This window comes from Phragmites australis, chromosome 22, assembly GCF_958298935.1.
Source record: "Phragmites australis chromosome 22, lpPhrAust1.1, whole genome shotgun sequence".
Lineage (NCBI taxonomy): Eukaryota > Viridiplantae > Streptophyta > Magnoliopsida > Poales > Poaceae > Phragmites > Phragmites australis.
In genome coordinates, this window is record NC_084942.1 from 23,144,520 (window position 1) to 23,168,104 (window position 23,585).

The 23,585-nt window shown below is 43.1% G+C and overlaps 2 protein-coding genes across 6 annotated transcripts; both read right to left on the minus strand.

Moving 5' to 3' along the window:
• Positions 1-3,049: 3,049 nt before the first annotated feature.
• LOC133905013 (glycosyltransferase BC10-like) lies at positions 3,050-6,211 on the minus strand. Of its 2 annotated transcripts, XR_009907544.1 has the most exons (3): positions 4,435-6,211; positions 3,581-3,830; positions 3,050-3,434 (listed from the first exon to the last, which is right to left on the minus strand). XR_009907544.1 is itself a non-coding variant. In XM_062346699.1 (2 exons), exon 1 carries the CDS (start codon positions 5,542-5,544, stop codon positions 4,462-4,464), a length of 1,083 nt encoding a protein of 360 aa, XP_062202683.1. In that variant the 5' UTR covers positions 5,545-6,209; the 3' UTR covers positions 3,050-3,434; positions 4,435-4,461. The 2 variants fall into 2 exon arrangements, 1 of the variants encoding a protein (XP_062202683.1); XM_062346699.1 differs by lacking the exon at positions 3,581-3,830 and having other exon boundaries at positions 4,435-6,209.
• A 10,809-nt stretch (positions 6,212-17,020) lies between these two features.
• LOC133905147 (protein IQ-DOMAIN 5-like) lies at positions 17,021-23,352 on the minus strand. Of its 4 annotated transcripts, none has more exons than XM_062346868.1 (7): positions 23,212-23,352; positions 22,152-22,271; positions 20,963-21,199; positions 20,234-20,461; positions 18,776-18,889; positions 17,598-18,105; positions 17,021-17,375 (listed from the first exon to the last, which is right to left on the minus strand). In XM_062346868.1, the coding sequence occupies exons 2-7, from the start codon at positions 22,233-22,235 to the stop codon at positions 17,215-17,217; spliced, it is 1,332 nt and encodes a 443-aa protein (XP_062202852.1). In that variant the 5' UTR covers positions 22,236-22,271; positions 23,212-23,352; the 3' UTR covers positions 17,021-17,214. The 4 variants fall into 4 exon arrangements, with proteins under 4 accessions (XP_062202852.1, XP_062202850.1, XP_062202848.1 ...); XM_062346866.1 differs by having other exon boundaries at positions 17,021-17,447; XM_062346864.1 differs by having other exon boundaries at positions 17,021-17,453.
• Positions 23,353-23,585: the final 233 nt, after the last annotated feature.

Sequence of the window (23,585 nt, forward strand, 5' to 3'; positions counted from 1 at the left end):
GCTCGGTTTTCTCAATTTATCGAGCGGTTTTATCGAATTTCAGCGCAGTTCAACAAAAAACCTAAAAAAGGGCTCAATCTTGTAAAATCAATAACTAATTCATCTGAGCTTCAAATCAAGTGAAACAAATTTTGTTGGCTTCCTTGTAACATGATCTACATGATAAAAGTATTTATACTCATAAAAAAGTTCAAAATTTTCTGTGAGAAATTTTATTTGTTAAACCAAGTTAAATGCATAGTTTACAATTTGCTAATCCAAAAATCATGAAACTAATTTTGTTAGTCTTCTTACATGATTATATATCTTTTAAAAATACATGAACTCATGAATTAGTTATTGTAACATGCATGATTGTGTAAATGTGTTGCGACTAGATTAATTCATAACTGACCCATCACACCTCAAAAATTAGTGAAACCACTTTCATTAGCTTATTTATACTATAATTTAGGTAGAAAAAATAATAGTAGATATGAAAAAGTTAATTACAGTGCTGTTTCTTAACATATTCACTTTATGCTTGTGAACTTTGTAAAAATCATAGAGAATTTAATAAAACTCTAAATAAAGTGAAATCAATTTTAAAGATTCTCTTAAAATACGTTTTATACAAGAAAAATATGTTTTTGCATGTTACACTTTTCCTTAACGTGAGTTAATAACTGAGCCGCACGCTTCAATTTTTTTCATTTTTTTCAAACTTTCTCCCTATAAAATATGATGCAAACGACATTATTTTTGAAAGTCTTTTTCACAGAAGGTCTTAGAATTGTATCTAGTTTTTTTTACGATTTGTTTTGATTTTTTTTATTTTTTTTATTTTTTCAAATATTTTGAATTAAAATTTCGTTTACCGTTCGGTTTCTGAAACCGGACCAGACCGAGAAGGTCGGTAACCACGATTTTTGGACGGTTACCGACGGTTTTTTAACCCTGATCACAACTCATTGTCGAATACTTTTTCTTTTCAATAATAGCCTTTGCAGTTGATGAGACAACACAATGTCAGGTGTCTAAACTTCATTCGGATCCTTAAAAAAAATGCAGAGAGATGGTCTTACACTTTCAATCTTCAATATATAACTATGAAAAAAGGACCTGGGATTGTCACTTGGGCAGTGGGTGATAGATCCTTGTCACCCTGTAATCGAGCGACAAGATCTTGTCGCCCAGCCTTTAGACGACGATTCGGTCATCTAAATATTGGACTACTTTTTTCAAGTTAGCTCTACCTCGGTCGCAGGCATGCTACCTAGCGTACCTGGATTTTATCGCCACACATGAGGGCTAGGTGTAAGTGCCCAAGTTAGGCCTAGAATGCTGGGAGGCATTAGGCTACATTTTTCGTCGGTTTGGTCTTTCATGTGTATATATAACTATTACATTATGTTACTACTTACTTACTTAGCGTATTGTTTCAATTAGCGCATCTTTGATTTCACATCGGATGTTCGGTGACTATGAGTAGAAATCGTACTAAAATTCTGGGATCTTTGAAAGGTAGACGCCGACAGAGGACCAGTTTTGTCAGAATGTTGCGTTATTAGAAAAAAAGGATCGCACTTAACTAAATGCTCATTTTTTGCAGAATAAAAGTTGATGGCATTTCGTAGTTATCTGTCTACTCTTGGGCAACTTAACAAGGTGTAAAATCAAAACATGAAGCAAAGAAAAATTGAAGCTATTTGTCACCCTTTTTTCTTTCTTTTCGGATGGGGTAGTGTGAATCTTAACCAGACCATCTATTATCCACTGCACCAACCACATTTATTTGGAGAGCTGTTAAACGTCTCAACAGTCTCACACCATTTATCGGCCATGCCAATAATATTTCACAAAAGAATTGCACACATAAATTGTATAACATGAGGCCCTAATTTCCACACCAGGTAACACAGGGCTTCCGTAAAAATATTTGGTTTCAAATAAATCTGATAAATGACTGATCCTGTCATACTCGAAACTTATGACTGTATCCTAAAGTAAAATTAGTTCAGGCAGTCACATACTGTACATACTAAGTGTGCTTAAGATATAACATCAGAAGACTGCACTCTCAGAACACTACACTCCATAAACCCATAATCCAATATGCACATCATATACAGATTACAGCTGAAAGCATGAAACGTTTACAATGCGTTGCTGCATCATCACCACATTACTCCAGCATCCTTGCAGTACTAATGCAACAAAAACATGAAATCTACGGTCTGTTTGGTAGAGCTTTTTCTGATTCAAATTATCTGAGAGGAGTGATTCTCTGAAGAAAGTGATTCTGTGGCTGAAAATGATTCTCTAAAATAAAATATCTGGAGAAAGTGATTCTTTGCAGAAAGTGAATCAAGCAAAACTATTTTTTTCAGCACCCTAACTTTTAGTTCATTTCAGAGAATCACTTCCACAAATTTCACTCAGAGAGCTAAAAACTGAAAGATGTTGTTTGGCAGAACTCCACTTAATTCCAGCCGAGAAGTTACTCTAGGAGCTCTGCCAAACAGACTCTTACTTCACAACATGATCTCATTCTCATCATGCTGCTTTCATGAAATAGTGCACAAAATCTCCCCCCAAGGACAGTTGTTGACTTTATGGTTGTTGATTAAGCAAATCAGCATATATGATACCATGCACATCTGGTCCAGTGTCTCTTTCCATGCACCCACCTCCCTACCAAGAAGCAACCAACGAGATAATAGAACAAAAGGAAAAGGGGAAACAAGGGTAGGAAAACATGGAAAAGTGCAAGAAATCTATAGTACAGGATTGGGACCTCTCCACTGACTGCTTCCAAGTGGATATAAGAGAAGATTTAAAATTTGCACATCAAAATTGGTGGATCCATCCAACATAATAACATAGTCATTGAATGTAACGGGTTGTTAATGCTTGCTTGGGTCAGTTGTTTTGTTAGTATTGGCTTTGCAATCTTCAAACTTTATACAACAGCATGCAAAGACAGGTGTAGCCCAGCAAGCTTTGAACACCATAGTGATGAAATGACTTCAAAGGCAAGGCAGTGGTGATGATACATTTTAAGAAGGCGTGATACTGACATGTATATATATATATATATAACAGATACTACAAACCATCACTGCATGTATCGATAGATTGTCTCCATGCTAATACATAGGATGATCATGCTAATTACCACCCATTACGTGCCAACAACTTCTCCCTCATCTTCTGCCACCACTCAGCTCGAATTGGAAAGAAAGCAACATCAAGAAACACAAAAAATACTCACAAGAGGCAGCTGGGGCCCTTCGCCACCAACACCACCATCATACTCTCTGAGGAGTGGCACCATCTTTTGCCAAGAGTAATTGCAGGAACAAAGCAAAGTAGGTTTGGTGCTGGTTGATCATCTCCAAAGGATTTGAAAGGGAATGGATGGATCAGCTTGCGCTTTTCATCACATCACAAACCTACAAGAGAAATATATTATTTTCGTTAGATCTTTTCATGAATATCACCAGGACTGAGCTCTTTGGTGTTTCAATAGGTTTTACTTTGAATCCATGGCTAAATTCTGGTTGAGCAATAGAAAGCATAGCATTTTAAATATCTTTACCTCTGCAGCCCTGCGGGGCTGTGGAAACTAAGAAACAACTTTTGCTTTTAGAATGGGATTTGGAGGTGTGCTTCAGGTTTGTCAGTGTGTGATGCCCATGCTCAAGAACTGGGCAATTCTGTGCAATACACGGGATCTGGAGAGTTTCCATGTAATACTGAGCAAACTGGAGAAGATGGTGGCATGATGGGAATGTATCAAGCTTCAGGAAGAAGAAGATGGACGGCCAGAGAACCATGGATGAAGTTTTCTGCTCGGCAGAGGAATAAATAGTTCAGAAAGGTTATGTAAAAGGTGTAGTAAAGTTGGGGTATGAAAGTAGCGGTTCTACTTAAGTAGTTGGTTGGAAGCTTAATTGAGCTGTAAATGGTTTAAAAACCATGTACTGTAAACTGTTTTGATCCTGTTTTGCAATGCAAATATGGACTGGGGCTATGTGGAACTCTAAAAAAGAACATCACCAGGACCAAGAAACGGGGGAAGTATTTAGTATTTACAAAATAGTATGTATGATCTTGCAATCTTCCCCATAATAACATACTTTCAGTGATTAGTGTGAAAATGCCTTCTTCATTGGCAAGTTAACAATTGCAAGTTAGCGAATAGTTAAGATCACATTGTTCTACCGTCAGTTTAGGTGAGGTGATAATATGTAGTAATCAATAACATAATCAGTGGAACAGGGTTTCTCAATACTATCCGAAAAGAAATATAAACCCAACGGTTCTCAATGAAACACACTCTATTATGAAATGCCAACTGAATATGATTAAATTATCTCTCACAAAATTATGTAGAAAGAAACTCGGTACAATTGAAATCAAAATTATGCAGCAAGCAGAAATGTTCATTACCTCGGCGCTTTCAGCTCTGCGCCCAGCTTAGTCCCGCAGGATGACGGAGTCAGCAATCTCCATCAATGGCCCAAGGCACTCGGGTGCAAACTTGCGTGCAAACATATGAGTGTAAGTCCCATTGGACTTCCTGAGTTCCCTGATGAGATCGCTGGACACCTCCTCTGGCTGGTACGTGTGCGGGTGGCCGGTGACGGAGTCAGTCCAGTTGACCCTCGTCAGCGTGAACTTGGAGCATCCGTCGGGGTCCTGCATGTCCAGCAGCGTTGGGAAGTAGTGCTCCTCCGGGTAGCACGAGTACTTCCTCTTCACCAGGCACGGCAGCTTGAACTTGTTCCAGAGCCTCCTGTCTCTGACCACCATGATGGCGTGCCTCCTGGTGAGCACGAAGAACTGCGAGCCGACGCGGAAGCGCTCGTAGGGAACCTCCGGGAGCATCACGTCGTCGCCGCGCGCGTAGTAGCGGTCATGCAGCGTGGGCTCGTCGTCCAGGATCTCGATGAAGCTGCGGCGGCGGCGGCGCGGCCCGGCATTGTCGGAGAAGAGCGTGCGATAGAAGGTCGGGAAGGGGTGAAGCGGGATGCAGGACTGGGAGAGCAGCGCGAAGAAGTGGTTGGCCGGGTCGTCAAGGAGCGCGGCGGCGAGGAGGCGGCGCGCGGCGGAGATGAGCGTGGCGGAGGCGCGCTGGGTGGCCTTGCCAGGGATGATGCGGCCGCTGAAGGAGGGCGTCGCGGGGAGCGTTAGCACGGCGGAGGGGTCGGCGTGGACGTAGAGGTTGAAGAGGTTCTTGTGGCCGGCGAAGAACTTCTCCCAGAGCGGGGCGAAGACGAGGTCGGAGTTGGTGAGGAAGAGGAACGCCACCTTGGGCTGCGGCCGGGGTTTGCCCAAGAGGGAGGGAGTGGTCGACGCTGCGGCGGCGGTCGACGACGGTGCGGCGGATAGGAGCACGGCGCGGCGGAAGAGCGCGAGGTCCTCCGTCTCGTCGGCGTCAGGAATGGTCGGGAACGTCTTGGGCGGGATGAGGCGCGGCGCGAGGAGGAAGACTGCCGGGATGGAGAGCAGCAGCAGGAGGGACAGCACGTACGGCGAGGTGGCGTACGGCGACGCCATCTCCGGTGAAGGCTCCGGTCGTTCCCGCTTCAACCCCAGAAAAGCTGCGATCTTTGGGCCAGGATGAAGAAAAGATTGGAGAACTCAATCGAAATCCCCGCGATTTATGAGGGGTTTCCTGCGGGGTTCGGATCTTGACACCAAGAAATCCGCAGACATTAATCACACCAAGAGAAATTTGGAATTTGCAAAAAAGATCAGAAATGGAAGGAAAAGATGGACCAAGAAAAGGGTCAGGAATGGCAGGAAAAGGAAGCGCTATAGAAACTGCAACAGGTGCAACAACAAAAAAACGCAGCAAGAACAGAAGAAAAGATTGGAGAACTCAATCGAAATCCCCGCGATTTATGAGGGGTTTCCTGCGGGGGTCGGATCTTGACACCAAGAAATCCGCAGACATTAATCACACCAAGAGAAATTTGGAATTTACAAAAAAGATCAGAAATGGAAGGAAAAAGGAAGCGCTAGAGAAACTGCAACAGGTGCAACAACAACAAAAAAACGCAGCAACCAATGGGTCTGCGAGAAGAACAGAAGAACCGAGCCGAACTCGGAATGGCGGATCCAATCGCGCGGTTGGGGTGGAGACGTTTGGAGGGAGGAGAAGTGCAGCGGCGGTGGTCGTGTTTGGGAGGGGAGTGAACAGAACAGAACAGAGGTGCTCTGCTCTGCTTTTTATCTCGCAGAAAAGAGACCATTAAATTCTTAATTGACGGCCATTAAACTGAGCCACCAATCAGGGGCTTAGGAATTAGATTGGACCTTAGGCATTTCGAATATGCTCCATGCTAATTCAACAAATGCAATATAAAAGGAAAACTAGATCAGTCTAAAAGTAATTATGCGGCTTTTTATTAAAAAATAGATATATCAATTCAGGTCAAAGACCACTCAAAATTAAATGATCTAAAGCAAAAGAAAATCATTCATATTACAAACATGGAACATTTTGTGTGACACATGCCGTGTTGCTGTTCAGAGGCTAGATCGTCAGCAAAACGTAAGCTTTTGTTTCTACGATTAGTTTAGGTTGGAGATTAACACCCCCTTAATTATTTGAGCGGTGAGGGCTTTTTCATTAGCGGTGGGGGGCGACGAGAGGGAGCGGTCAGTCAGTCAGTCACGTCCCAGTTGGATCCGGCGGGCTCACTGACTCGTGGGGCCGGGCTGCACCTGTCGGCAGGTCGGAACATGTGGCTGCACATTTTTCTGATCCAAAAATTTATTGCCGGGAAAACATGGAGTACACACCTGTGATGGAAATGGAATCCTGCTTGCCTCGTGTACTACTAGTATAGAAATCGTAAATTATACGTATACCTTATGATTTTTATACGATGAGGTTGCTATAAAAAGTTAGTTTCTCACTGGCTTTCTGGAATTCTGGAAATAAACGACCATTTCCTTTTTCTGTTCATCGCTTGATCGATGATTGATTCTTTGGCACTTTGTGCAAGAGAAGCTGGATCGATCAGGTTTGTGCAGGTGTAGACATGCATCATGCACTTTTGTCCTTTTTTATTCTTTCACCATGATCAATCCAGCTCCGAGTAGTCATCCACAGTCCAGAAGCATCAGTTTTTTTTTTTATGTAGCATCAGTTTTGGGATAGAGCTCAGCTGGGTGCATCTGCACCTTGTGTGTCAGCTTCCCATGACAGGAGGACAAGAGCCTTTTTTTTGCATTGTGAATCTTTCCTTTATTCAGTTCAGTCACTCGTCAGTGTCTGCCTTCAGTTACACCAGTGTACAATGCACACCACATGGGGAAGGAATGCACAGTACAGGTAGGAGCTGTCAGGCCAGGAGCAAGCTCAGCACAGTATCCAAAAGGAGGCCATAGATGAATAGATCCGATCTCCTGGCTCAGATCAGATCAGAAATTGGAGGGAAGAAACTATTATTCTCCATTGATTCACTCATTCATTCATCTTTGGTCAACACGCATGCGAAACACAATAGATTCTGTTTTGTTTGCCGGTGTTGTCTACAAGACCAGAGACAATTATCTGTATCTTTCGTCTAACAATTAAAGGGTGCACGATCCTTAGGGGGAGAAAAAAGGCATAGCATCTCCAGTTACTTCAGATAGTTCTGATTATATGACATTTTCTTTTTACAATATTTGGATACAGGTAAAGCTAGTTCTATCCACAACATAACTAAATCGAAAACAAATTTTTTCTTTCGCACTCAACATATCTATTAGAGAATATTGTACAACTTTTACTATAGTTTATTGTCTTTCCATTCATATTTGTAATCTTCCTAATTTAGCCCTCTAATTGAGGATCATGCACACATTCCTATTCTATGGTGTTAACTGCCTATATGAAATGTTTTCCGGCCTCTCTAACTATGTGGTGATTTGCACCAATTTCTTCCTTCCTCACAGTATAGGTTTCCTTTACTACGATGACCTCCACCCCACCCACCACCTCACCGATGACTGGCCTCACGCTACCGTCGCCATGGCTTCGACGGCCTGCTCCCTGCCATTGTCGCCATCTTCCACTGTTTCACCCCGTGCGCTCGCAATGGGTTCCACTGAACCCCTGCACACAACACCTCCACTGCCATCTCCACGACGGTTGTCGCCTCCTCCTCTTCCGTCAACGTCGTCAATGTCAAGAAGCACGTTCTGATTGTGCTCGACTCTGTCGTCTCCAACTACACCAAGTGGAGTCAATTCTTCAGGACGATGTGTGGCAAATTAGGTGTCCTTCACCACATCGACGACACGGTCGCTCTGCGCCCCAACGATACAGATTAGGTTCGAGCTGACTATGTCGTCATCTCCTGGCTCTTCGGCTCCGTCTCAGATGATGTCCTTGACATCACCATGGAGCCTGGCCAGCGTGCTCGTGTTATCTAGCTTGCGCTTGAGGGAAACTTCCACAATAACAGAGAGCCCCGGGCAATCTACCTCTCCGCTCAATTTCACTCTCTCGTTCAAGGCGACATGACGATGACTGCCTACAGCCAACGCATGAAGCAACTCGTTGACGCTCTGTGCGACCTCAGCCACCCTGTCTCTGACTCTCAACTCGTCCTCAACCTATTGCGTGGTCTGGCTCCGCATCTTAGCCATCAAGCCGACCTCATCACCAGAAAGGACCCCTTCCTGTCCTTCGCCTCAGCACGTACCGCTCTGCTCCTTGCCAAGATGTGTGCCTCCCCATGCAGCTAGCGTCGCTGCCAGGACTACCCTCGTTGCGTCCTCCCCGCCCCAAGCTTCCGGCGCGAGCGGGTGCCAAGGCACCACCTGCGCCAATGCTTCTTCCTCCAGCAAGCAGTGCATCGGCATGAACCATGGACACGGCAAGCAGCAGCAGTCTCGGGCGGTTACTCAACAGGCTCCGAGTCCCTAAGATCCCTGGATCTACTTCAATCCTTGCACCAGCACCCAATGGTGCCCCTTCAACAACTCTCCTGATCTGCTTGGCCCGTGACCGTGGGCTCCCCAGCAGGTTCTCACCACGTTCGCGCCTCCCTCTATGTCGGCACCAGTGCAGCAATCTTGGGACCAGGAGGGTCTCATTGCTGCTATGAACACCCTCTCGACCTAGAACCAAGGCCATTGGATGGTCAATTCGGGTGCCACAGCGCACATGATCGCAAATGAAGGTATACTGCATTATACCCATCCCCCTTCCTCCCCTTCTCATGTCACCGTCAGTAACAGTGCCACTGTACCTATCTCCACTAGTGGCACCTCTGTTCTTCACACTCCTTCCAACTTTGTTCTTAACAACATTCTACTCGTCCCATCTCTCCTGAAAAATCTAATTTCAGTCCGACAATTTACTCGAGATAATTCATGTACCATTGAATTTGACTCTTGTGGTTTTTCTGTTAAGGACCTCCGGATGCAGCACGAGATCATTCGGTGCAATAGTGATGGAGACCTTTACATGTTTGTACCCCCACCATCAACCTCCTCGGCACAAACGTTCCTCTCCATCACCGCCCCTCCTCCATCTGGCATCAACGCCTCAGCCACCCCGACACTATCACCCTTACCACACTTCAACAGTCGTCGCTCATTGCTTGCAATAAATCAGATAGCAACCTATATCAAGCCTGTTAGTTGGGCAAACATGTACGTCTGTCCTTCAATAGTTCTGATACTTCTTCGTCGTCGCCTTTTGAGCTTGTTCATTATGATGTTTGGACGTCACCCATCTTAAGTGTCTTGGGTTTTCAATACTATCTAGTCATACTTGATGACTTTTCACATTTTTGCTGGACCTTTCCACTTAAACGAAAATCTGATGTTCATCCAACCCTTGTTCACTTTCATGCCTATTTCCATACAGAATTTCATCTCCCAATTAAATCCATACGAGTTGATAATGGCAGGGAGTTTGTTAATAATGCTACCTCTGGTTTCCTGCGTTGTCATGGCATCTTGTTGTGCCTTTCTTGTCCCTACACATTGCAACAAAATGGCAAAGCTGGCGTGCTCTTCACACTATCAATAATAGTGTTCGCACCTTGCTTATCCATGCACACATGGGTCGAGGCTCTTGCTGTTGCCACCTACCTGCTAAATCGCCAACCCTTGTCTGTCATTCCTAACTCTACACCCCACCACCGCCTTTATGGTCAGCCACCATCTTACTCTCATCTTCGCATCTTCAAATGCTTATGTTATCCTAACATGTCCGCCACCTCCCCACATAAGCTCGCGCCTCGCTCTGTAGCTTGCGTATTTCTTGGATATCCTACCTCCCACAAAGGCTATAGGTGCCTTAATCTATCCACAAACCGTGTTATAATCTCACATCACACCATTTTTTATGAGACTGTTTTTCCTTTTGCTTCCTGAGACACCTCCCCTAGCACAACCATGGATTTCCTTGATACTTTTCCCACTGCTCGCTCATTTCCGCCAACAGTACATCGCGCACTCACAGTTCATCATTCTTCTACGCACACACCAGGTGCACGCCTTCAGGAGCCCCCTGATGATGTCATGGTTCTGCCCATGGTCACGTTATGTCCGTGACGTGTGCTTCATCACGTTCGTCGGCTGTAGCAGAGGTGCTTTCACCTCCAGCCGGCACTCTTCATCAATCGGCTGTTGCAGTTTCGTCCGACTGGTCTGGGCTGGCCCAGTCTATGCTACCAGGCAACACGACTATCCCGGTCCCACGCTAGCCGCTCGAGCCCCTTGTCTACTCCAAGCGACAGCACGTGAAAGCACCATCTGCGGCACCAACCGGTGCACCTTCGGCTGCATCCCAGCTGGTCCAGTCGGCACCGTCGACTGCACAGCTGCCAGTCGATCCACCAGCAGCACAAGTGCAGTTGCCTGGTGGGCCTGTGCTGAGGCCCTCTACTGGTCCTCATCCGATGATCACATGAGCTCGCGCCGTTATTGTGCGCCCTGTCAACTGCCTGACAATTTCGGCCATCCACTCCTTGGTTTCCACCATTCCGACGAACTATCACAGCATCCTTAGTGACCCAAATTGGCGTGCCATGATGGCTGAGGAGTATAAGGCCCTGCTTGACAATGACACTTGGCTACTCATACAACATCCACTAGGCGTCAACATCGTCAAGTGGATGTTCAAGCACAAGTACCACTCTGACAACAATCTTACGCGCTACAAAGCTCGCTGAGTCGTTTGCAGGTACTCATAGCAACATGATGTCGACTATGATGAGACGTTCAGCTTGATGGTCAAACAAGCTACCATCCAGACCGTTCTCTCCATTGCGTCATCTTGCTCCTAGCACATACATTAGCTTAATGTCAAGAATGCATTCTTGCATGGCACTCTTGATACGACCGTTTACTGCGAGCAGCCCTTCGGCTTTGTTGACCCTGCACACTGACCATGTGTGCCTCCTAAAAAAGTCACTCTATGGTCTGAAGCGGGCTCCCTGAGCATGGTACCAGCGGTTCTCCACGTACATTCGTTACATCGACTTCGTCGCCTCTACTTCCGACACGTCTCTTTTCGTTCTCCGAGACGGTGACCACATGGCTTACTCGTTGCTCTATGTCGACAACATCGTGCTCACCGCATCCTTGAGCCACTTGCTCTAGCGGCTCATATACATGCTTCACTTGGAGTTCACGCTGACAGATCTTGGGGGTCTCCACCACTCCCTCGGCATCTCCATCACGCGTTCCTCCGATGAGCTCTTCCTCTCCCAGAGCCAGTACGCCACTGACCTCCTGCGCCGTGCTGGCATAGCTAAGTGTCACCCCACCATCACACCGATGGACACTCATGCCAAACTCTTTTGCCATGAGGGAGCTCCGGTGGTTGATCCCTTAGAGTACCACAGCCTTGCAGGTGCTCTCCAATACTTGACGCTCACTCACCCCGACCTGACGTATCCTGTTCAGCAGGTGTGTCTTTTTATGCATGATCCGTGTGAGCCACATCTCGCATTGATCAAATGCATACTAAGATGCATCAAGGGCACCATCGATTTTGGCCTTCACCTAGGTGTCTCCTTGGTGACATCCCTCACCGCCTACTTCGACACCGACTGGGCAGGCTGCCCTGACTCCTGGCGCTACACCTCTGGTTACTGCGTCTACCTCGGTGACAACCTCGTCTCATGTCTGAGGAATCGTCCAAACAATATTTCAAGTAGTTATTAAATCAATCATTTCCTTAATTACGACTCTCATAACTAATCAGAATACCATCCTGGTAGTCCCGACACGTGTTTTGTGCACAAGATCGGAACATATGTCTTTCCAACGTTTAGCATCACAACACAGCTTAATAAAGAACGAGTAATTAACATTAGATTATAAGTTCTTAAATATTTATCAAGTCATTACAATTTACAACAAAAGAGAGTTAGGAGGAGATAAAAATTGACTCAACTCCGAACCAACAAAAGAAACTACGCAGCGAAAGGCTAAAGACTATACAATAAAATAAGGATGGAGCCATATGCCCTTAGACTCCATTACAAAAGTACGACCTCTGAGTATTGCCTACTCCTGCTCGCCACCACCCTCAACAGGCGTGAAGTAGCCAAAGACCAACTCTTCCTCACTGGTAGCACTAAAATAGCAGCGTGAGAAGGAAGGTATTCGTAAGACTTAATCCATAATTGGCACTAATAGATAGTTCGATTCTAATGATTATGTATTTGGATGTTAGCAAGGATGCAGCCATATGGTTAAGTAAATTTCATATGGCAAAGCAAATTTGATATACACAAATGGGAGCATCGAAACTTGACCAAAGTAACATACTAACCCATAAACATCAACTGAACATAATGTAAAAGGAACCATATGACTAATATCTGTAAAGTACCATCTCAAACCATTAACCACATCAATCCACACTTGCAACTCTACGACTAATGCAAATGGATAAAAGTATGCTCATAACCGAGAGCACGATATTTTGAAATATTTTTACACCCTGCAAGAGGTACTCCTTTATCTACATGACTTAAGGAACATACGGCTTATATGATCACATAAGTCTATACAAGGGGTACTCATATCAACCTTTTTTAATAAGTCCTGACCATTTGATCATACGCCGATAGATGCGGGGGTCATCCAGAACTACTCATGGAGCAAAATGGATACCCCAACCGGCCCTCATGCCTGACACCATCAACCTGCACGCTAAAAAGCCACAGCTACAAAAGTAGTCGGCTTATCGTTCCCATATGCGACATGTAGTAAGCACGAGAAGTGCTAAAGCCAACTGCAATAACGATCAATGCTTAAACGATGTAAGCAATATACAATATCCGAGTCCCTCTCCCGACCTACCTAGGGGAACTCTACATCCGACCAGGACAAAAACCTCTAACACCGTCCACATCTTGTCTCATCCTCACCCCTCGTCCAACTAACACCATCAACCTATCATTGTGATCATTGTGTAAGTAATTAAAGCTTATGCTTACGAACGATGAAACATTTCACTGCTCGACTTCTATCAAGGACTTAAGCACTTGCTAAGTATTACGAATAACATTTTAAGTTAGACAACATCATATTAAACCTAGGCTACAAGGATACGGATCAACAATTATTCATGACAGAAGAATTAGTGCATCAACATAGGTTCTACCCATCATAAACCCGACATCGACTCGAACTCACGCATAACATACATAAAACGTAATTTATCACATATAACACATATGATCCAAATTAATGAGAGAAGTATGCTTAAATACTTGCCTTACTGCTTAGGTGATCGTCTAATGCTACCCGCGCAACACTCGCAGAATTTAGGGAGATTGGTGTCATCTTCAACTGCGCTCGCGTCATGCCTGGTTCTTCGCTTACTAAAGAAGAACGCATGTAATGATGAACATGAATCAAGCACAATAATATATGTTACAATATACATAACAACATGCTAAAATTGTAAGACATGCGAAAGAATAACAAACTTCATGATCTAACAACATCGAAAAAGTATAGGAGGCTAAAGACTCCAGGCAATTCTTTGAACTCTCTGGGTTGTGGAGTCTCCGGATAATTATCCGGACTCTCCGAACTGTGGAGTCTCCGGATAATTCTCCAGACTCTTCGGGGTTCTGCAGAGAACGCGTTGAGTCTCTGAACTCTTCGGATTTCTACGGAGAATGTATTTGTGAGTTTCATTGATAGATTCAACTTGCATGTTGAATCTATGCTACATAGACATGTATATACACTATACAAAGGGTTCTAGACTCAAATTGCACCCTAAACCCTAACGATTTTTGAGTACAAAACACAGGGGTTTTTCCTTGGGAAGTCTGGACTGTCCGGACTTTTATTCAGAGTATCCAGATTTTTGCAGAGAGCAGCTCAGAGGGGAAAACTTGATCAATTTGATTTGTGAGCCTCTCTAAACCAAAGGGCAATATGTTTGAGATAGTTTATAAAGTTTAGAACTCACTTACTAACCTAGTAACTCTATTTCTAACTCAAATCTCACCAAAATCCCTCTAATTCACTCCAAAGCTCAAGAACATGCCAACTTCACAACCCTTAGCTCTAAATTCGGGATTCATCCAACCAAAACATGCATATATGCCATGGGAGCCTAGGAGACTCACCCAAGATGATTTTTCGAGCTTAGGGACCGTCGGAGAAAGGTGGACAAGCTCGGGAAGAGAAAGAACACCAGTGCACCTCGTTCTCAACCAAGAACACCAAAACGAGTCACAACCGACTCGAATCTTCCGAGAAAATAAAAAATAAATTAGATGGATGGGAAGTTCATGAGCTAGTGATCGCGTGAGTACCACATACGTACATCGATTCGGCTTCTAGAGTGCAGATTCGAGGGAGAAAGATTGAGGGAGCTTGAGAGGGAGAGAGGGCAACACGACTGTTGTGCTGCTCATGTAGGAGAGCATGGGAAAGTGAGGAGAGAGAGAGAGAGAGAGAGAGAGAGAGAGAGAGAGAGAGAGAGAGAGAGAGCAGGTGGGGGCTGCTCAAGGGAGTGAGGGAGTGGTTGGCCTCCCATGTGGACCCCACACTAGAGAACCTAGTCCGTTTTAATTGCAATTTTTTTTCTCTCTCGAATTTCTTTCTCTCATCCGATTGACTTAAATCGAAGTGCTCTGATATGCCAAAATAAATTATCTTAAAATTAATCATGACCCTAATGACACATAATTAGACTTAATTACGTGATCACGGTTTCAGGACGTGACATTATGGTCGTCCAAGAGACAGATCACGGTATCACGCTCGAGCATAGAGGCTGAGTATCATGCTATTGCTCACACCGTAGCCGAGTGCTACTGGTTGTGGCAACTTCTGCAAGAACTTCATCTAGAGGCTGAGTATCATGCTATTGCTCACACCGTAGCCGAGTGCTACTGGTTGTGGCAACTTTTGCAGGAACTTCATGTTCCTGTAGTTTTGGCGACCATTGTCTATTGCATTCAACATTGCTACATGAAACACATTGAGATCGACATCCATTTTGTTCGCGACAAGGTGTCTCTTGGAGAGGCCGGAGTGCTTCACGTGTCCTCCTCTCACCAGTTTGCGAAACATAATGACTAAAGGTCTCCCGGCACAGCTTTTCCAGGATTTTTGGTCTAGTCTATGCGTCCGAAATACTCCCGCTGCAACTACAGGATGATATTAGAGAATATTGTACAACTTTTATTATAGTTTATTGTCCTTCCTAGTTTAGCCCTCTAATTGAGGATCATGTACACATTCCTATTCTAGGGCCTTGAATGCCTATATGAAATGCCATCCCGACCTCTCTGGTTGTGTGGTGATTTGCACCAATTCCTTCCTTCTTCAATGTCAACCACCTCTTAGTGTGGTGGTGGATGTGTAATGGTACAACTCCATCCATATGGTTCAAATCCTGTTACTTACAATTTATATAGACATGAATGATTTTTATCGATTTACTTGTAGACGTGTAATAGGAATCATACTCATGGTGTGTGAGTATGGTGTGCGTATGTGTTGATGTGTGCATGTCTACGTCATCCTTGTGATAAAAAGGAACGATTAGTAAATTTGATCAATATTTTGAAAGTTCAATGTAGTTACAACTATCCATCTATACTTCACGTCATGTGTGGTGTGCTTTCAATATCAGAGCATTAGAATTTAGATATTAGGGACATTTACCTCTCATGCAAGCTACAGTCGAAAATCTTAGAAAAAGAGAGTAAAAGGACGAATTTGATTAGTGGATGTGACTTTTATGTGTTCCGGGCCCACCTATCTGCTGAACAACGACAATACGTCATCACCCACAAATCTTGGACGCTGCTGGGAATATTACATTTGGACCTATCCAAATTAATTTGGCTTATCAATTGGCTAATATTCCCCATTTGGCTTATCATCCACTACTTTCTATCGACCAGCAAAGTAAAAAATTGGAAAACAAGTTTTGAAATAGTTATGCATAATAATTTCACTAAAAAAAATGATTATCAGATCTTCATTGTCCTAGCATATATGCTTTTCACACAGCATGGACAAGTGCATGCAACATATAAGGTCAGCACAACACAGCACAAGCATATGCCATATGCATGGTCAAAGATGAGCAAGTTCGTAGCAGGTGTACATGGAGGCCTCACCTTTCTGTTGAGTCCCTAAAGAAACCTGCAAAGAAGGCTGCTTTGATCTGCATGATTGCACTTGAAGATCCATCATATCAACCTGCTTTGCCAAAGCACTAACACATGACACCACTTTATCACACGAAACACACAAGTATGGAACACATTGGCCATGTACAAAATCTTGTGTGCCCCATCAAGAAGAATCTGGATGACCTTTGGTTGAAGGAAGCCTGAAGAAAGGAACAGGCAATGGGAATATGTATACTAATATACATAATACCAACCATCACTGATTCTAAAGACGAAATCATGACACTTAGAAACATGGATTTCAAATTTTCGTATGCCAAACAATTTAAAAGGAGATGATACAGCCACAGTTTGAACGTATATGTGCAAATACTGCTTCACTCTGGGTGGCCGGAAGAGCACTTGCACAATGATATACAACAGAAAGTACATCACGCCAACAAGCTCACACAATTGTAGAATACAACATGGCATCAGTTCAGAGGCGATATTTGTTTTTCGGTTTATATACACAAATGCAAGAACATACATGACAAAGGGACATCACCAAGTGTCTAGTGTCTAGATAAAAGGCAAGGGGTCGTTCTCAGCCTTGTGTCTCAACTGGCTCCACAGTTGTGTTAGCAGGCTTCAGCTCCTCTCTTGATTCAGACTTGGACGCTCCTTTCACAATATTCTTGGATCTCATGGCCTGGGTTGTCCGACTACTGTTGGTAGCACCCTTTCCTACTGCCCCACTGGCTGTTGCTGCACACAAGTGGCGAGCATCAAATGCTTCGGAAGATTGAACTGCTGATATCTTGCTCAAATGCATGTCAACTGCAACTGAAATGTTTAGCTAGCAACAAATAAACTATTGAAGGATAACACTTTGTGAGTTCTGGAATATTTTGGAATGACTAGCAATAATTTTATGAATGAGTGCTCAGGAGATGTGATGGCAATAAAATACAGCGATAGACGACTTACTATTGTTAGGGAGGGATAGTCGCTTCTTCGCTGGTGCTTTGATTTGTCCTGGCCTTTCTTTTGGATTGCTCGTGGATCGGGAAGCAAAATTTGAAGGTTGAGAGCTGACCTCATCAGAGATTTCACCTGATGGCTTCACTTTTATCTTGGATGACTCCAAAGAAGTAGAAGGTTGCACACTTGCAGACTGCGCAGACGAAGAGCCACTTACATCAGAATGTGACTTCTTGTGGCTTGTGCCTTCCTTCTGGCGCGATCCATTTGATTGTATTGTTGAAACGGGGACTCTTCTTTTTGGTTTGTTCAGAGCCTTGGTCTTGTCTTCCTCGACCTGTTTGCCATCACCAATTGGGACACTCTCTTTGACATTACTGTCGAGTAACCTGTTCTCCCATGGGCGTACAGCCATCCACCTCTCTAACCAGTTCCTCCCCCACTGATTCTCGTCTACCGCAAGCCCTTGGTCTTGGAGACTCACTGCTTTCTGTTTCCTGGAACCTGCTTGCCACTGCCAAAGGAAAACACAAATCAGATACATATTGCACTTAGAATTACCATCTTTGGCATTCTGCGACAATTAAAAGAAGATTGGGTTCATACCCAAAAAAAGTATGCCCTGTTTTTAAAAACGATATATTTTAGGCAAACCACAAAGAAAAAAAAGTTGATCCTTTCACATTTGTTGAACTGTGGTGCACTAGCCCAAGTGCCCATTGCCCAGCAATCAGAATCCCTTTAGCCTGGTGAACAATTTGTATCAACTTATACCAAGGCCACCAGAAGAACAGCTAGGCAGTCTGCTGCTACCCACAGCCATTTGCCCGAATTTAGAGAAAGACAAAGAGGCTATCCCCCCCCCCCCCCTCTAAGTACGTAATCCTAGCCAGACCGTCTCACTCTGGTGGAAATCAAATCTGCAACATTGTATGCGACAACACACAACAGAATGCCTTTTCAGATAAGCCACATGAAGTGATCCACACACATTGACAAGGACAGAAGTAAAAAATATCCTTCTTGATTACATGTTTGTAGCAATAAACTTTGCGTACAAAAAAGAAAGCTAAGTAAACTATCACAAACTCTAGAGAGCTTTATCCTAGACATAGTTTATTCTTTTAAGCATCAACATAAATGTTTCCACATTTTCCTGGTAGAACGTTATTGTCCAAAGTTACCTGATGGGTTAAAGCATACGCCCGGGCTCTTTCCCGCTTAGCTGCAGCTTCTTGCCTTTTTAATGCTTTAGCTTGCATTTCTTCTACCGAGCCTATACTGCCACACCAGTCTTCCTGCATGTCATCAATAGGTAACAAGTTTTCAACAATGTACATTTACTTCTAAATAAACATATCTCAGATAAGGAACTGCTCAGTTGGTTGAGGGTGTGGGTTGATTGCTCATCCAAGTTATTCAGGGGCCATCCAAGTTCAGCAGATTGCTCATCCAAGTTTACTTCTAAATAAACGTACACCTAGACCATCCAAGTTCGGCAGATTGCTCATTCTTCAGGGGCCATTGGGAAAAGGTTATTAATCACCATAGTTGATCAGATTATTATTGATTAAACACACAAAAACTTGAATATTACCTCTTTTGTGTTTGACACTCTTTTCCCCTATCTTCACATAGGGTAGACAATGTAACTTTTTGTGCATGCTTATTTCCCTAAACTACTATTGACAGAAGATGCTTTCTTAAATAGATCAACAATAACATGAAAATGTCCGAATTATGCCAACAATATACAAAGTATCGAGACAATAAACTGACACATCTGTAACCCGAATTAGGTACATTTTCTAGTATTGGTCTACATTTACTTTCATCCATTCTGATATGGACATGGACAACATCAAATATGACAGAAGTGTATGAAGAAAAATAACTCATAGCACTCTCTCCCAAATTTTCAGTGTTTTACACGTGGTTTCAGAACCTGGACAGGTCGCTATCCTGGCTGTGCTCCCACTTCACTGGTCCAACCGGTAGTTTAATAAGCATTATGTAGCACATAATGTGGATTGTGAACACAAGTACTGAATGAGTAAGGGGATTCAAACCCAATACCGGGGAGTATAGAACTTAGAACTGATGCTGCTAACTACCTGGACAGGTCGCTATCCTGGCTGTGCTCCCACTTCACTGGTCCAACCGGTAGTTTAATAAGCATTATGTAGCACATAATGTGGATTGTGAACACAAGTACTGAATGTTCCAGGTAGTTAGCAGCATCAGTTCTAAGTTCTATACTCCCCGGTATTGGGTTTGAATCCCCTTACTCTAGCCTCAACTATTTTTAAAGCAGAATTCCCCCAAAAAAATATCAGCCCTGGCTTGCCTCTGGTTGCATGTCCAGTTTCCTTAGAGTTTCACAAATTCTTGAACAATCTTATAGTGAAGTCCGACCGAAGCAGACTATGAGTCTCGCCTTTCCTTGGATGAACTACCACTCAGGTCCAGTTATGTAACTAGGGTTTTATATTGATAGTTAATAAGGATGTTTGACTTGCATTTGCATGATATATTTCCTAAACAAGAAATGATATAAATGAATTACATTCTTTTTGAGGGAAAAATTGAATGAATGAATGAATTACATCACACCACACTTCTGGAGGAATGCTGTTTCTCACCTCAATTTCTCGAACATGATCCTCGATAACATTTAGTTCAGGAGTTTCCTTCTCGGCCACTTGGCTTTCCAAAGCAACACGAACTCGTCTTGCTCTGACACGAGCTTGAGCTCTTACCAGTGCTTGCATGCACTGAAGTGTTTCTGCTGCCTGCTTTCTTACAGCATGACCCCTAACAAGTGCCTGGAGTCTAACTAGTCCTTTTAACGCCCGTAAAGCCCGCCTTGCCTGGTAAACACAACCATGCCAAAATTATCAAACTACTTTTCGGACCACATACTACTAAGAAACAAATGACTACAAAAACACGACTTTAAAAACTTTTTGTAGGTGTATCTTTGATGTCGCATGATTGGCTAGCAGTTGTTTCGACCATCTTCACAAGTGAGGGATCAACCATAGACTTTTTTTTACCAAACAAAGAGGACAGAGTTCATAAGAAATATTTTCTCCATTTTTTGTGGAAAAAAGCATTAGGAGAATCTCTTACTCTGTATAAACATTTATATATTATAGAAAAGAAAGATAAAGTTACAATCATCCCCCCCCCCCCCCCCTGCATTGGCCAATGGCCATTACAAAGTCTGGCAGTTACCTTGTTAGATAAGTTGTTGGCTCAACCAGAACCTGAGTTGGAAAGCTAGACTTCTCCGCATAACAGAATGCAATATATTCTATGATTTTCTTAGTTTTCTTAAGAAGATGATAACTAAAGCTAGAATATAATACCAGGAATGCTCGATAAGCAGACTGAATAACTATTGCAGCCTGATGCTCCTTTGTATCAAGTTCAGTATGAGAAACTTGAAGAGATGTGCTGGGCGAGGAAGCGTAATTTGATACTGTCTCTGTGTTTGTGTCACCAGCTAATGGTTCAGCTTGTACTCTGAGTTCTTCGACTGCAAGGACACCTTCTGTATCTACAGAATGCTTCTGTTTGTGTAGCAACTGGGTAGCAGAGCTCCTCTGCAATTTCCAGAAAGTACGATCTTGAAGCAACATAGCCAATTAGCCATAACTAAAAAGAATGTTTAACAGAGATATGTGCAGCAATAGTGTCATAGAGGATGGGTGGTGGCTGTCAAATACAACAGTGCAATTCTGTTAGTCAAATATTTATGTGAGATATTCACAGCACCTCTACAACCAGTTGCATAACTGTCCACTACCAGCCTCAGCATAGAACGGTTTGAACAGAGCTACATTTGATATTTTCTGTGTTTTCTATTCATGTAATGGAAGCAAGTAAGTACTCGAAATAAAAAAATCCAGAATCGTTCTTAAGATATCCACCGACCAGCTAACTATTTCAATGGCAGTAAATTGAGTTCAATCGTATTAGCATACTGACAACAAAGAGACATAAATTAGAACATTTTATATTGAAGCAAGCTGTTGAGCAGTTGGTCACTTAGTCCACAACTTTCTGTCATGTGTTGGATGAGACTTTTGAGTTTTGACAATAGAAAAAATACTATAAAAAATGAAGAGACTTTTGCAACATCATATGCTGACAATGACTACATGATACAGTACCTAAAATAAGATACATGATGCATGGGTTCGAAGGAATGCTGGAATATACTTGACCTAAATGTGACACTGCTGACAATGAAACAGAATAATGGAGCAATAACCCTTAATGGATGCCATGTCAGAAGACGAAGACATGTCAACAATAACAGTAGTTCTGACTTCAAATGAGTTTCAATTAACCATTACTGTTGCCATCATTATTCAAGATTTCAAATCTTTGGACAATGCAAGACATATCCATATATGATACATATAAATTTCTATGCCATTAAAGGACAAAGATGAAATGGCATAAACAAAGTATTACATGGGAACGCAGACCAAATTTCTGGACATAAACCACTGCACCGTACACCACCTGAGTGAATACCCTTTGACTTACCCCGTGGCTGCATTCAGCGTTTTGCCCTTTTTCATGTTTTCTTATCCCAACAAGTGATTTAATCCATTTGGCTGAAATGCCCATGATAGCCTTTTATTCTTCTAGTTCAACAGCTAACACCTGTACATCAGAATATGAATATCAAATGAATTGTAAACTTCTGCCTAATTGAGCAGTAGATCAACAATGTAGCGAAAACACATCCCCTATATAATGAAATTTGAGCAGAGAAACACAGGACTGGTGTTAAATTTTGCAGGAGTATGCCACTTTTCTTTAACTAAGGCCATCTAAACCCAAACCAAACCATGCCACCTCCAACCTTAACTAGGCATTGAAGTAATCTCAATGGGCATGACCCATTTTTACCACATCTGCACAAATTTCCACTTAATGGAACCAAAAGCGAACCAGTAAGAAAAGCATCTGTGCCACTCCATACAGATTCTCCATTCCAAAATATCATTCCTTAAAAAATTCTTGCACAATGGAAGTGACATTGATAAACATACACATCAATCTGCTCCAAAATTCCACCCTTTACCAAAACCAAGAGCTAAAAATAAACAGTAGCTGCAACAACATAGCCGTATGTCACTATCTAAGCAAGTGAAATAAGTGAACATGTACTCAAACTAGCATCAAATTACTCTATTCAACAGGCAGAACCAAAAGAAGCAAAGATCCTCGGGTAATTGATGGACAGAACCATCAACAAGCTCCATAACCACTCAAAAACTTCAGCTTTGAACCATCCTCATAAAAATCTCGAAGGAAACATGGAAACATCATGAATTCAAGAACCACTGAATAGAGCGATTTCTAACCCAGCCAACCGAAAGACAGGCAAAATCTTGAGCAAAATGCGAGCCAAGTACATGAAGAGGTCCATCAATCGGGTAGAGCGAGGCAAGTTTGAGCAAAACGCGGATCAGAGCGGCACCAATTGCCGCCCAAGAACGACAAGAAGCAGCTCGGAGACTCGATTTGCTCCCGAAAATCCCTCAGTTCACGCCGAAACAAATCCAGTTCCTATGAACCGGAAGAGTGACCTCTCTACCTGAGCAGAATGTGTAGACCGCAGAGAGGGGTCGAGATCACCACCGACCACCCGCTCTCCCTTTCTCCTCCGCTTTGGATTGATTGAGCTCAAACTTTTCCTTTTTGGACTGTACCCTGGAGGAATTTCTTTTGGGTACAAAACAAAAGCTGTTGCAGTTGGCAGAGCATCTTTCTGTAAAGGTCCTTGATAGTTATTCAGAGAAAAATTTGTAGAATTCTCTGCCCTTAAGGGCTGTTTCTACAAAATTGCACCACGGGGAAATCTTTGGTCCAATCAAGCATATGTGTTCAAATGTGTAAACAACTAATACTGTCTATTCGATCTGAATTCAAAGGCTGTGATTGATCCTGCTATTCCATCAATAAAGGATT

Bases quoted from the DNA above. Each gene is read 5' to 3' on its own strand.
- LOC133905013 (XM_062346699.1), bottom strand. From the start codon at position 5,544: ATGGCGTCGCCGTACGCCACCTCGCCGTACGTGCTGTCCCTCCTGCTG.
- LOC133905147 (XM_062346864.1), bottom strand. From the start codon at position 22,235: ATGGGCATTTCAGCCAAATGGATTAAATCACTTGTTGGGATAAGAAAA. The intron at 18,890-20,233 runs GTGAGAAACAGC...GATGACATGCAG, and splicing joins ATCATGTTCGAGAAATTGAG to GAAGACTGGTGTGGCAGTAT. The intron at 18,106-18,775 runs GTAACTTTGGAC...TTCCTTTGGCAG, and splicing joins CGTATGCTTTAACCCATCAG to TGGCAAGCAGGTTCCAGGAA.